Genomic DNA, 14,578 nt, shown 5'->3' with positions numbered 1-14,578 from the left:
ACCTCTACCTGCTAGGTTCCCGAGTCCTGCCTGGGAAACTCAAAACCTGCCTGGTGTTGGTGGTTCACCAGGATCAATTCCCCTTCCTCGCTTCCCCCACTGCGCCCCCTACCCTTGCAGGAGCCAGCATTTTTTGTGGATTGTTGCTGTGGGCAGTGTGTTCTGTGACTGTGTGTATGGTTGTATGTACACATAATTTGCCAGTTTGAAGAGCAGAATTTGGCTGGAGTTCTACTTTTTCTAGGACTGACCTACACGTATTTCCCTTTCACCTACCTGTGAGGCAATAAGCAATTTGCCGAGGGCATTCCAGTGTGCCAGGCCTTCCGTTCGGGGCTGACTTTACCAAGATAAAGAAGACAGTGGTCCCTGTCCTCTACTGTGCCGCCAAAGGGAGCAGGGGAATGGGTGGGGGCAGGTCTGCAGCCCAGGCTCAGCCTTCAGCTCAAGGCGTGGAGAGGGCTTCTCCCTTGACCTTCACCTTGACCTTTAGATTTGGGCACATGGTCGGCTTGAGTTTTGAGGGGAATGTTTGCTAATATATCTCTGCTTCTGATTCACACTCACAAACTTAATGGAGTAGGGAGAAAGTGAGGGCCATTTCTCCGGCAGCTGTGTGTCCCTCCATACTGGGACCCTCTGCATAGTGACTCTGCTATGGCTAGCTCCATCCTCCATTTCTCTGGTCAGATCTGCAAAATGGAGTTCAGCAAGACGGCCTCCCCTACAAGGGGCACGTTTGACCTGGCCATCCCTGACCATGGTTTGGCCATGGGGGTGCATCTGTGAAAAAGGTTCCCCTGCCCCTGCACAGTTTTTGACGAAGAAGGAGATTTGGAGGAAATGAAAACATGGACTAAAAGAGTTAGTGTTTAACTTCGTAGGGGTCAGTGAGAGATGGGCAACGTGTCGCCCACACTGGGTCTAGGGAAAGATGGCAAATGTTGTGAAATTCCACTGGCTTCAAGTTTGGGTGATTTTTGTCTACTGCTTTGTGGTTTCCTTTCTTGAGAGGACAGGGTAGCTTGTAACTTGTATTGCAAGTACAGCTATTCAGGGATCAGTTGAAAACCTCAGCCAGGAACAATCCAGGTTTCTTCTTCTCTTGGCCAGATCCTCTTCCCTGATATCAGAAGAGTGAGGAAGGCTGATCTTAGTCGTGGGGAGGTGGGCTGTTCAGACTTCCTTGAAGTAAGGCTCAACAATGCCCAAGGGATTTGCTAGTTCTTCTTGGTCTACCCATCCTATGGCCCTGGGCGGGGTCATGGACTTCTGTGAATTATGTTTGACCCCAGGTTTAGTAGCAAAACTCTCTTATCAGTGGCAAATCTTCCAAGATTCATACTGAACTCACTTGGGGCAAATTTAAGCCTTTACAGTTGATGATACTGTAACTTGAAAGTCTGTGTTTTCTTCAATTTGAGAAATTTACAAGTACTACTAAAGGATCTCAGAAAGGTTTTCTTTTTTCCCTGAAATGAAATAAGCATAAAAATAAAGCAGGTATTGCCCAAGTTTTTGCCCTTTCCATGCTGTACCCCTACCTGCCACTGACGAGACTTCCACACCTGTCCGTTGTAGGGGTAACTTTCCTTCTTGACTTCTGTTTCCGAACCCCGTGGTTAAACCTCCTTTAAATTGTTCACCTCCCAGATGACAGGCCGGGATCTTCTCAAGGACCGAAGTCTGAAGCCAGTGAAGATTGCCGAGAGTGACATTGACGTGAGTGAGCAGAGTGAACGGGCTCACCCCTCACCTGCCTGCTGCCTCCAGACCCAGGGTGGGCAGCTTCAGGCAGGGTTTGGATGGATCTGTAGCCAAAGGCTTTTGGATCACGCTCCAAGGCCATGGCCTTTTCTCATCATCCCAGGCCCTCTCCAACCTGTTCTTGTTCACAGGTTAAACTGAGCGTCTTCTGTGAACAAGACAGGATCCTCCAGGACTTGGAAGACAAGATACGAGCCCTTAAGGAGAACAAAGTATGTATCGGTTTTGCGTAATCTTGGGCTGGGTGGCAGGGGTTTTGTCATCCTGTGTTTCCTCAGTATAGACTGGACTCTCATGTCAGTACTGGACAGCAGATGTTAGTTTATCCAGAACAATGTCTTTGAATTTAAAGGGTATTTCTTGTGGGGTTTCTGTCTGAATGCAGAGGAAACCTTACAGGGAGACCTCAGCCTACTTATTATCCCAAGTACCACCTCCCTGACCTTGATTCTGCTCTGGGCCACCCCCGCCTCTCCCTGGAAGCCCTGTGAGGTGAGCCTGGGAGAGGACGGCTCCACTGGCTTGCAGTGATGACCCCAGGCTCCTGAACCCCAGGGAAGCGGGGGCTGCCTTGGAGAAAATGGCCAGAGTCATAGCAGGGCAGAGGCTCTCACTTCCTAAAGCTCCTTTCCTCTAAGGATCTGGGCCATAGGGGAAGCAAGTCTGGTTGGGAGGGGAGGAATAGGCTGGTAGCCACTGATGTTTGGTCTCTTAGACACTTCGTGTGAATTATTTCTTTTCCGCATTTTAACAAGGCATTATATTTGTGATTCTCAAGGTTTATAAATAACATGGCCTTTTTATTCAAGTGCTTAGAGAGTTTTCCATCTCTTCTTTGATTTAGTCTCATAGTGTATCCCCTAAGGAGTGGATGGCCTAATGCCCAGTTTATAGATGAGGAAACAGGCACAGAGCTGTTAGGTGATTTGTCCCAGGAGGCCACCCAACGGGCAGAGTCAGAGCTGGAATCAGAGGCCTTGACTCTCAGGCCCCTAGCTGGGCGCTGGCCCCTTCAGCCTCGGTTAGATCCAGCAGGTTTGCTTCGTTCCTGGCATGGTGGGGCGGGGTTGGAGGGGACGGCCTCCGGGAGTGTTCTGCCATCCTCTTGCTCTTTGGCCCCGGTCTGTCTGGTGCAGGATCAGCTGGAATCCGTGCTGGAGGTGTTGCACAGACAGATGGAGCAGTACCGAGACCAGCCCCAGCACCTGGAGAAGATTGCCTACCAGCAGAGGCTGCTGCAGGAGGACCTTGTCCACATCCGGGCAGAGCTCTCCAGAGAGTCCACTGTGCGTAGAGGGTGTGGAGGGTGGCAGACGCTCCCCTGCCCTCCCCAGCATGGGCTGGCCAGGGGGCTGCTTTTCTCACCTCCCAAGCTGTAGTGGAGTTGGTGGCCGGGGGCGAGAGTCTTGGCATAGCAGAACGCCTCCAGGCTGCCTCCTAACAGTAGCTTACCTTGTCTCTACCGGTGCCGTAAGGTGCCTTCTGTCATTGACTCCTGGGTGGCTACAGTGACACCCAAGGGGTCAGATGTTTGAGAGCAGCCTGCAAGGCTGTTCCCCTGATCTGTGCACAGTTAACTCTGACACATCAGAATCTCTACTCTTTTATTTGTCCATCTGACATGGTACAGGCCCTTTCTGCCAGAGCTGGGAACCAAAGCATCCCCAAGGGTGGGAGAGGGGACGGTGCAGGTGGCCTGTCTCTCTCCCCAGGCCTGCCTGAGACCCACCAGGCTCCCCTTCCCTCTTCCCCTGTCGGGTCAGCAGTGGTCAGGAGCACAGGTGCTGATGGGGCCTTCTGAGGGGTGGGCATGGCATAACTAAGAATCAGAAGCATTTCCTTGGCCAACAGGAGATGGAAAATGCCTGGAATGAATACCTGAAGTTAGAGAGAGATGTGGAGCAGCTGAAGCAGACCCTGCAGGAGCAACACAGAAGAGCCTTTTTCTTCCAGGTGACCCAAGGGTTCTTCATCCCTTCTGAGCTCTGGTTTCTTCTTGGGGTCTTCACCTGTGGGGGATGTTAGCCCTGCCCAGGGGCCTTCTCTTTTTGCACCTGGACTCAGCCTGCTCGCCCCCCCAAGCGCTCCCTTGGGGAACCCTTGCCCCAGCCAGGCTGTCGTGAGAAGCCTCACCTCAGCTCCCCCTGCCTCTCTGCTCTCAAAGACAAGCTCCCGGGCATTTTTCTAAGGGTTTTAGTACTGATCATTTGGGGAAACAGCCCCAAGAGGAGACAGTAGTGACCTTGAGAACCTTGCAGATACTTGAGGGTGATCTGTGTTCCTGGTTCTTGGCCCTGCCTTGGGTTCCTAGCTACTCACTTAGCAGCAGGAAGCCCCACCTCCTTCCCTCCCAGACTCCTGAGGATAGATGTTATCAAGCCTTCACCTGATCAGTAGTGTGAATTCAGGCCAGGTGGGGTGATACCCATTGCTGTGGCCCCTGCCTCACTCAGGAAAGGCAGCCTTAGAGCCCTGCCTTCTCTGCCCTAAAACCAGGCTGCCCCGTTGATAGCTGCCTCTGCCTCCAAAGCTGAGAGGAAGAAAGGCCCTGTGTGGTTTTCCTTCTTCCAGGTTGGGTCCTCCAGCTGCCAGTGTTCCCCCATTGGGGTGCCCAACCAGGCTTCTACCCTACCCTCAAAGTTTTGAAAATGGAAAATAACCTGCTTTTGAACCTAACTTCAGATCTGTGTCTCTTCTTTCAGGACCCTGACATAAATTCTATTTATTTGAATTCAGCAAGCATTAACTGAGGGTTCTTGTGTACAAGGCACCCTGTTGGGCCAGTATGGGAGATAGGCTTGCTAATTGATGAACTAGTTCTAGCCAAGCCTCTTCATTCAAGTGATTTAATGAATGTGTTGACTCTCTTCACATCAGCATCACCCCAGAAAACTGAAGGAATTCGGGAGGAGGTTTAGGTTTGTGGACTAGGAGGCTTTTCCCAGGCCCTGCTATGCTTCCGCTCACCTCCACTCGCCGCTTTAGAGCTGGTCCCAGAGAGCCTGGTCTAGGAGCATGTGGAGGAGACTCTTGCCTGTAGTTCAGGGTTGGCCTATGAGGTCACCCAGAACTTGTCTGTCTTCTGTGGCTGTTGGGTTTTTCCCATAATTTCCCTTCATTTGAGCTAACATTTTCCTCTTCTTTTTGTATCCCCAGTATTTAGCATAGTGGCTTGAAAATAAATAGGTGAATATTGTTGGCAAAGTCCTTTAAACAATCGTTTCTAGTTACTAGTTCCTTGAACTGTTCGGTCTCATTAGACTTATCCTCTTGGACTTCAACCATCCACATTAATTTCAGCCATAATTTTTTGTTTAGCTTTTCATTCCTTATGTTTCTTTAATTATACAGAAAACACACAAATGCATCTCCCTGAAAAGTCCAAACAATGAGAAGCAAAACCAAAACAGGACACAAAAGCTCCTCCTCCCTCCTTCCCTTCTCTGCCCAGTCCCTCCCCTTCCCAGCATGTAATCAGTGCCATCGGTTTGCAGTGTTGCCTTCCAGACCATTTTCTGTGCATTTCCAAACGTATGCACGTACATAGTATCATATAATTTATTTGGGGGAGGGAGTTGGGCTTACTTAAACAGGAATCATACTTACACATTGTTTGGTAACTTGCTTTTTTGTCATAACTTTATGTAATGGAAATCTTTCCAAGAAAGATACCCCCAAGTTTATGCTGCCCTGTATAGTAGCTATTTATATTTAAACATAAATTAATTAAAATTAACTAAATTAAAAATATATTCCTTAGTCACACCAGAATTGTTTCATGTGGCTAGTGGCTTTCTGTATTGGACAGCACAGATTATAGAAGATTTACATAATCTCAGAATTGTATTAGACATTGTTGGTCTTGATGCTACAGATTTCATAGTGTGGATATCCCATACTTTATTTAGCCATTCCTCTTCTGATGGGCATTTAAGTTATTTGCAGTGTTTTGCTTTTATAAATGGTATCACAGTGAGCATCTATGTAACTGCCTTTAGAGCTTGTTTATGAGCATTTATCTAAGATAGGCTCCTAGGAGTGGACTTGTTTGGGTTGACATGAGTGTACATCTTAAATGTTGGCAGATACCACCAAATCACCCTCTAAAAGGCTGCACTCATTTGCCCTCCCACCCATAGTGCATGAGAGTACTCAACCTGTTTACCCACATCCTTGCCAACACTTGATGTTATCAGTCTTCTTAGTTTTTGCCAGTCTGCATGCTGAAAAAGGACATCATGTTTTTATTTGCATTCATTTAATTACTAGTAGGTTAAACATCTTTTTTTATGATTATTGGCTATTTGTATTTCTACTGTACCTTATTTCGTGGTAATTTAACATACAGCAGGCCCAGAATCCTTTTTTCCCTCCAAAAAACAAATGGGTGCCATGTATAGGTCTTGTCACAGACTTCCTAGAGAACTTAGCCCTATAAGTTACTAGGAGACAGGCCAGTTTGAAGCCTGGTCCCTGCAGCTTGACTTCCACCTAGCCTAGTGGCATTACTCATGCTTTCCCTGAGTGCCACGATGACCTGGGAAGCTCACAAAGCCTTTCTTTGAGCAGGCTCTGTGCTAACTTCTTTGGTGTAATTCTAGACTAGGCAAGCTGTTAGAGTCCTGAATAAATCATTGACGCTGGAGATAGGCTTGCAGCCCCATATGCAAATTCTCAGTAATGGGGCTTGGAAACTCACCCCTCTTTAGCCAGGGTTGGCTGTGAGAAAACCCATAGCCTTTTGAGTAAAGATGAGTAGCTTTATTTATGAAGATCCTCATGGCCACCCAAGCAGGGAAACCAGAGGATAAAAGAATTTCCAGGTAACTCTGACAGTCAGTGAGAGGTGAGGCTACGTGTAGGTGTCCCTACTTCTGGACAGTGAGTTCAAGCCTTTGCTGAATGTAGTACATTGGAGCCTTCCTGCTCGGTGTGATGTGAGGATACAGGTATGAAACCCCACTCTCGTGTTCCCCAAAAGCTTCCTTCACCTTGTCGTTAAGTTCTGAAATTCCATCGTCCTTGGATTGAAGTTCTCTGGCCTTTGCTTCTCTCTGCTCTTCTCTTACATGTTGAGGTGACAGGCAAAATGGGGGCAGGATTGTGAACTGACAGGTAGAAGTACACCAGGTAGACTGCCAGGGGAGGAAAGAGAGAGAGGGAGAGATGACCTTAACCCCATGCTCCTTCTTCACCTGTTCCCAACACTCTGCTTGGGAACCTCAGCTCTAGAGATAATCCTCTTAGCTCAGTTAACATGTCTGTTTTAGGACATTTGTTCTTTAGTGTGGAGCTGAGCATTAAGCCTGTTATTTGCTTATCAGCCCTGAGGATGTGCACTGGTGTTGGAAGGGTGGAGAGAGTATGAGAGTGTGAGCTCCCCTTAGGAGGGAGGCTTCAGACATCTGTTGTTATGCCTGTTAGATAGTATTTGATCAGGGAATTTTATGTGATTGGTCCTTTATTTATTCAGCGTACATGCACTGAGAACCTGCTCACTGCCCAGCCCTGTGGGGATGTATCCAGGAACAGTGGTCCATAAATATCACACACGTGAGAACTCTTCCAATTGAGGCTGGCAGTGTACCTGGAAAGGAGATAGGGGTGTGGAGCCTTCCTTTTTAAGTCCATGGGGTGGGACCATGATAATTTTTAAATTAAAAGAATACCATATCTGATGTTTACACAACTCGATTAAAAGGTGCCCACGACCCTTTAATCACAGCAGACCCTGCTCACCTCTTTCTAGGGCCTCTTCCCTGGTGGTTTGGGTGTAGCTTCTCAGAGTTTGCACATGGTTGTGTAGCCTGCCTCTTTTCCCATCGTACTTTTTAAAAAAAATAACAGCTTTATCATGTAATTCACATACCATAAAATTCACTATTTTAAAGTATATAATTCACTGATTTTTTTTTTTTTTAACACATTCACAGATTTGGGTAACCATCCCCACAATCAGTTGTGTAACATTTCCTTCAAGCCCCAAAAGAAACCCGGTACCCATTTACAGTCACCCCCCATCCCCACCCCAACTTTCTACCCCTGCTCTAGCCAACGACTAACCTACTTTCTGTCTTTATGGACTTAATCTATTCTGGACATTTCGTATGAATGAAATCATACAGTATGTGGCACTTTGTGTCTGACTTCTTTCACTTAGCATAATGTTTTCAAGGTTCATCCATGTTGTAGCAGACATAGTACTTCATTCCTTTTTACTGCCAAATAATATCCACTGCCCCTTATACTAAATCCCAAATCCCAAGATTCAGCTCTGTCTTCAAAAAGATGCTCTTTATATTCTAGGGATGGTGTAACCTCTAGTCCTTGCCTTCTCTTCCCTTCTGCCATGGTTGCCTAAGACAGTCTTTTTTTTAAATTGTAAAATATACGTAGCATAAAATTTTACCTAACCATTTTTAAGTGTAGTTTGGTCCTGTTAAGTGTATTCGCATTGTTGTACACCTTATCTCCAGAAATCTTTTCATCTTGAAAAACTGCAACTCTGTACACATTAAACAACAATCTGCATTCCCCCCTCCCCCCAGCAAAACTGGAGCTCTGTACCCATTAAAAAAACAATCCCTATTCCCCCTCGTCCCAGCCTCTGGCAACCACCCTTCTATTTTTCTGTCTCTGAATTTGGCTACTTTAGATAACCTCATATAAGTGGAATCATACAGTATTTAAGGGAGTTTATTTTTAAATGAAGTGGAAACAGGAAAGGTAGACTATGAGAGCTTCTCTGAAATTTCTCCCCTGGACCTTGGGCATCTTTCGCATCTGCACTTGCCCAGGAAGCCATGAAGCAGGCTTGGCTCTAGACCTGGTGGGGTTTCCAAAGGGAATACTGCCCCCCAGGGTGAGGGGCTCTGTCTGAATGACAGCACAAGTCCTAAGAAGAAACTTCTGGTTAGGAGCTAAGAAGGAAAAGAACCCACTACCTCATCTTCCTCAGGAGAAATCGCAGATACAGAAGGATCTCTGGAGGATCGAAGATGTCATTGCAGGCCTGAGTGCAAATAAAGAGAACTTCAGAATCCTGGTGGAATCGGTCAAAAATCCGGGTGAGCGGGCCATCTTCCTGGGGGTGGGGTGGTGGAGGCCAGCGCCTGGAGCTGGGGGATGGCCCCTGGGGAGGTCGGGTCTTCATGCCTAAGTCACTCCCCTTGTCCTCCGAGGAAGAGGGTCTTTGTTCCATCGCACCCTTTGCTTCTCTCCACACCCCTCAGAGAGGAAAACAGTGCCTTTGCTTCCTCACCCGCCTGTGCCTTCAATCTCCTCTTCTGAGAGCAAGCCGCCCCTGCAGCCCAGCCCGCCCACCAGCCCCATGCGGACCCCTCTGGAGGTTCGACTCTTCCCCCAGCTGCAAACCTACGTGCCGTACCGACCTCACCCGCCCCAGCTGAGGAAGGTGACGTCTCCCCTTCAGTCACCAACCAAGACGAAGCCCAAAGTTGTGAGTATTGATGACCAGGAGCTGGGCGCTGTCGTTTCCTCTCTGGCAGATGATTGTCCTTCTCTGTCCTCAGGTCCTCTTCTCTTGGGAGAGAAGCTTTTAGGGAAGCTTGGGGAGACAGACCAGCCAGAGTCCTGAGGGGTTCCTGAGCCATGAGCAGTTAAGGAGAGGTAGGGGCCCCTGCCATTGTGCTTAGTCTCCCAGAACTGGAAGGGCCCTTAGAGGTGATCTATCCCACCTCTCCCATTTTGCAGCTGGGGAAACTGAAGCCTAGCAAGAGGCAGTGACTGCACTGAGTAGGGCAGAATTTGTGATCTGTGTCGTGCAGAGAAGTGTGCGGCTGCCCCATGCAGGGCTCCGTGCAAACCTGCAGCTTGGGCAGTGAGCTCCCCTTAGCAGAAGAGTGTCCTTATCTCCACCTGCAGCTGAGGATTGTGCTGGGTTGTGAGGATACATGTGGTCTTCACAGTAACCTCTTGGAGTATAGACAGGAAGGTCAGTATCTCCATCCCACAGATAAGAGAACTGAGGCCCAAGGTGTTAAAATTTGCATAAGGTCTCCATATTAGTTAGTAAATCCAATCCACATCTCCTGACCATTCTTTGTGCCATCTGACATCTAACTGGACATTCAGCCCTGGTCCTCAGGTTAGGTATGCGGCCCGTGTGGTTGCCTGGGCCAACACCTCGGCTTGCCTGGCATAGAGAAGGGCCAAGCCCTTGGCTGAGTCTGGGAGCACAGAAGGCTCTAAGGAAATAAAAGATGTGGTCAGGTACTGTGATAGCTCATGTTTCCAGGGCAGGCCAGCCTTGGCTGGAAAACATGAGGGGCCTGGTCCAAGTGTCAGGGAAGCTATAGCAGAGGGGACCTTGGAATGGAGACCTCTAGGTTTTTGCCAACAAGGGCTTGAAGGAGCTTTGCCTGGGCACCGTGTATGCTTAGGACGTCTGACAAGATCAGTGCACAGTGCTGGCTAGAACACACGAGTTCCTATACCTGGTCTTCACCGTTCACCTGCTTCCAGCCATGGTCCAGAGCCCAGAGCTGGAAGACAGGCGCAGGGAACCAGGGTCATTGTGAACTTCTTTATCTTGAGATTTCCTTCCCACTCCGAGATCTAAGAGTCATGGAGCACCAGCCACAAAACAGGAGGTAGAAAATAGCAAAACAAATAGCAGGAGTGGCTGGGACAGACAGGTGCTGATATAATGCAAGATGCCTGCCCCCTGGGACGAGGAGCAAAGGGAAAAAGGCCTGTGAGCAGGACTGCCTGGATTCCAGCCCTTGTCTGTCTCTGGGTCTTCAGGCAAGGCCCATGCCCTCTCTGAGCATCCTCAGTTTCCCCTTGTGCAGAACAAGCAGCTTGAAATAGATGAGGACAGAGGCTCCTCTTCATGGCTTGGTTGCTGTGGCTCGGAAGCAGGGCCTTTCAACTTGGTTGAGCGTCAGGGTCACCAAGGTGGGTGGGTCTTCTCTCCCCTCCTTCTAGTTGTATATATGTTCACCAGTTTTACCATTTATTTATTTATTTATTTATTTATTTATTTATTTATTTATTTATTTATTTATTTATTTATTTATTTATTTATGGCTGTGTTGGGTCTTCGTTTCTGTGCGAGGGCTTTCTCTAGCTGCGGCAAGCGGGGGCCACTCCTCATCGCGGTGCGCGGGCCACTCTTCATCGCGGTGCGCGGGCCTCTCACCATCGTGGCCTCTCTTGTTGCGGAGCACAGGCTCCAGACACGCAGGCTCAGTGATTGTGGCTCACGGGCCTAGTTGCTCTGCGGCATGTGGGGTCTTCCCAGACCAGGGCTCGAACCCGTGTCCCCTGCATTGGCAAGCAGATTCTCAACCACTGCACCACCAGGGAAGCCCCAGTTTTACCATTTTTATTGTTGGTTGCTTGTTTTATATTTATTTTTGTGAAACAATGGTATCCATCCTGAAATTGACATAAAACATGAATATATAATTTAGTAAATAATAATAGACTACCCATTTCATACCAACACTCAGACCAAGAAATAGGACTTTTTTTTTTTTTTTAATTAATTTTTACTGGAGTATGGTTGCTTTACAATGTTGTGTTAGCCTCCCCTGCACAACAAAATGAACCAGCCACACACATACAGATATCCCCTCCCTTTTGGACTTCCCTCCCATTAGGTTACCACAGTGCATTAGGTAGAGTTCCCTGTGCTGTACAGTATGTTCCCATCAGTTGTCTATTTTATACATAGTATCAATAACGTATATGTGTCGATCCCAGTCTCCCAATTCCTCCCACCCCACCCTCTTTCCCCCTTGGTATCCATACATTTGTTCTCTACGTCTGTGACTCTAAGAAATAGGACTTTGCCAGCAATCAGAAGCCCTTGGGCCTGTGGGTCCCTTCCCAGCGTAGGCCCTTTCTCTTTCTCCCAGAGGTAACCACTATCTTGACTTTTTTGATAATTCCCTTGCTTTTTTGTTTTGTTTTGTTTCACTACCTATATTTGCATCCGAAACACTTCTATTTAGCCCATATATAATACTGTATTTATTCTTTCGTATCTTGCGTCCTTTCAACAGTATGTTTGTGAGATTCACCCATATATTGTTGCATGTAGCTATAGTTCTTTCATTTTTATTTGGCTTTTCTTAAATTTAATGTCATTTTTTTATTAAACAATACTCTGAAAGGGTACAAAATCAAAGGATATAAAAAAGTATGCAATAAAATGTCTCCCTTCCACCCTCTGTCTCCAGACATTCTATTCCCTTCAATCAAAGGCAATCAGTGGTTTGCGTTTATCTTTCTGGGGGGCTTTTTTAGGAATTGGTGATTCCAAGATCTTGTCAGGGTTTGGAAACCACTGATGCTCAGAGAGCCTCTGGGTATCTTAGGTAGGCAGCTTAAACTTCACACAGTAATGAAATGTGTTGCTTTAGAAGAGTGCTGATAAACCTTTGCAAAACAAGCTTACAGCACCCTTTCCTGAACTCTGAAAAACAAAGCAAAATTAGGCTAAGAAAGGGGGCGGTTAGGAGGAAGGAGTCTGGGTGGTCATTTGTGCCAAGAGTGGGTGTTCATGGCAGTCAGGGGCCAGGCTGTCGGTCTGTAGAGAGGCCACAGCTCTCGGAGAGCATTGTGGACAGTGGGGTTCAAGGAAAATAGTTACATTCATCCCAGCCCAGGGAGTGGGCTGTGGAGAAGGCAGTGAGTCACCCATCCTGACTGCCTATTCTGTGCCTGAGTCAGGAAGGAGGAAATATTTTGTAACCATGTGCATTTCTGATAGAAAGGGCAGGAGGATGTAGATGGTCCTTGCTCGGATCCCCAGCCTGCTGAAGGATCCAGAGACGGTGCAGGGACCGTGGGCTGGCTCCGTCTGAGCATGGTGGGATGGGGTGGCGGTGGTGGGGTGCTGTCATAGACATACAGGTAAACACAGAGTTACCAGCCTGCCTCCCCTGATGGTGCACTCCGAGCCAGTGGCATGAGAGCATGGACCCGTGTCCTGAGTTCTGGACTGTGTGTAGATCACACTTTGAAAAATGGAGGATGTGTGAATCAAAGGGAAGGATGGGGTTGGAGCAGAGACGTCTCCCGACCTCACAGCTCAACCAGGGGAAACGTTGGCATCTTTGGGCTGAAGTGGTCACTCGCTGCAGACCCAAGGTGGCCTGCTCCTTCCCTTTGGGCCACCACTGTGATGGTGCCACTGATCATCCTCTCACCGGGCACTGGTTCTGGTTTTGTTTCTGAGCAGGAAGACGAGGCACCTCCCAGGCCCCCGCTCCCTGAGCTCTACAGCCCGGAGGACCAGCCCCCGGCCGTGCCACCTCTACCGAAGGAGGCCACCATCATCCGGCACACTTCAGTGAGGGGCCTCAAGCGGCAGTCGGACGAGAGGAAGCGAGACCGGGAGCAGGGGCAGTGTGTGAACGGGGACTCGAGGGTGAGCAGGGGGGACCCCTGGGGTTGCCCCGCTGTGTGTGGGGAGAGGGACGGCGGCGGGGCAGGTGTGACGGCCTCAGACTCTGCCCACAGGTGGAACTCCGGTCATACGTCAGTGAGCCTGAGCTGGCGACCTTCAGTGGGGACATGGCCCCTCCCTCCCTGGGACTCGTGGGCTCTGAGAGCAGGTACCAGACGTTGCCAGGCAGAGGTAAGGCGAGACTTTCCATGGAGTCTTCCTGGGCATCCCCGCCACTGCCACACCACTGCTCCCCAGCCCTGCCCGGTCCTCACACCCTTCTGCCTGCAGCATGGGGCCTCAGCCTGGGTAGCAGCTGTCAGCGGACTCTGGGCTGTAGGGAGGGCCTGTCCTTCCTGCCTCTGGCTCACATCCTGATTCTCATCCTCTTTTATTACATCTTTCCCCCGGGAACAATGATAATAGCAGTTACTATAAAGCCCAGCACTGTTTTAAGCACTTTATATTCACTTAGTTAAGATTCGTGATAATCCCGTGAGGGAAGTACTATTGTTATCCCCATTTTAGAGATAAGAAAACCAAGGCCCAGAGAAATGAAACAACTTGCCAATTAGCCAATAAGTGATAGAGCCAGAATCCCACCCTGCAGGCTGGGATGTTGGGTGACTGTCATCAGCTTGGCCATCCCATCTCATGCCTTCCAGAGGCTTTTCTCCTCTTCTGTGTCACTCTAAGACTCAATGAGTCCTTTCTTTAAACAAACACACCTTTCTCCTCAGTTGGGTCTTCTCACTCTCCTCCCCTGTCCCTTTGAGATGGGGGTAGGAACAGATTTAGGCCATTAGGCTCACCCATGCCCTGTTTTTCCCCATAGCCAGATCCTCTTTCTGAAATCCTTTTAAAAGGAGGCCATCTGGAACCCCAAAGCAGGTTGACCACACTCCCTCATTTGGTGGGAGGTCAGGCGCTTTCCCCCGTTCACAGGGTGTGGAAACAGGAGGCCACACCGCCATGATTTGGACTCCTATGGGGTTATGTGACTCCCAGCTCACGATGCTGTGTAGGCTTGCTGTGTCCTGAGCTGGTCCCTGGAGGGGACTGGCTTTTGCTGAGTCGGGCCACAGCAACCCTTGGCACTGTGCCTGCGGACCCTTTTCCCTTCATTCATTACAGCCTAGAGGTGTTCATCAATGGCAGTGTTAGTGGCCTGTGGGCAGGACAGTTCTTTGTCGCTCAGGAGTCTCTGGGCATTGCAGGACATTTATCATTCTTTTTCCTATGTGCTAAATGCTGGTGGAGTCCTCAGTCAGTGTGATGCCCGTTTCCAGATGTCAGGGACCAGCCTTGATAAGAATGTTGCTAGTGGAGAAAGCACGGGCTGAGGCTCCATGTGACCTTGCACAAGTTGCTTAACCTCTCTGAGCTTTAGAT

The 14,578-nt window shown here is 48.8% G+C and overlaps 1 protein-coding gene and 1 long non-coding RNA gene across 14 annotated transcripts in view; one reads left to right on the top strand and one right to left on the bottom strand.

Annotated features, from left to right (window-relative positions):
- Positions 1 to 14,578, bottom strand: part of LOC309667728 — a 504,177-nt gene that overhangs the window by 152,293 nt on the left and 337,306 nt on the right. The gene's annotated exons all lie outside the window — the stretch shown is intronic.
- Positions 1 to 14,578, top strand: part of PLEKHA7 (pleckstrin homology domain containing A7) — a 210,187-nt gene that overhangs the window by 182,680 nt on the left and 12,929 nt on the right. For all 13 annotated transcript variants that reach the window (XR_014267916.1, XR_014267917.1, XR_014267918.1 and 10 more), the window contains 8 exons: positions 1,654 to 1,722; positions 1,899 to 1,979; positions 2,904 to 3,053; positions 3,619 to 3,720; positions 8,726 to 8,834; positions 9,000 to 9,226; positions 12,980 to 13,168; positions 13,261 to 13,378. Coding sequence is in view for 10 of the 13 variants with exons in the window: in XM_082476523.1 (XP_082332649.1) it covers positions 1,654 to 1,722; positions 1,899 to 1,979; positions 2,904 to 3,053; positions 3,619 to 3,720; positions 8,726 to 8,834; positions 9,000 to 9,226; positions 12,980 to 13,168; positions 13,261 to 13,378 (1,045 nt within the window). In the remaining 3 variants the exon portion in view is untranslated. The remainder of the gene's footprint in view (positions 1 to 1,653; positions 1,723 to 1,898; positions 1,980 to 2,903; positions 3,054 to 3,618; positions 3,721 to 8,725; positions 8,835 to 8,999; positions 9,227 to 12,979; positions 13,169 to 13,260; positions 13,379 to 14,578) is intronic.

Source organism: Balaenoptera physalus, assembly GCF_965194825.1.
Source record: "Balaenoptera physalus genome assembly, chromosome: 10".
In the NCBI taxonomy this organism is placed as follows: domain Eukaryota; kingdom Metazoa; phylum Chordata; class Mammalia; order Artiodactyla; family Balaenopteridae; genus Balaenoptera; species Balaenoptera physalus.
This window is presented reverse-complemented; position numbering and strand designations above follow the sequence as displayed.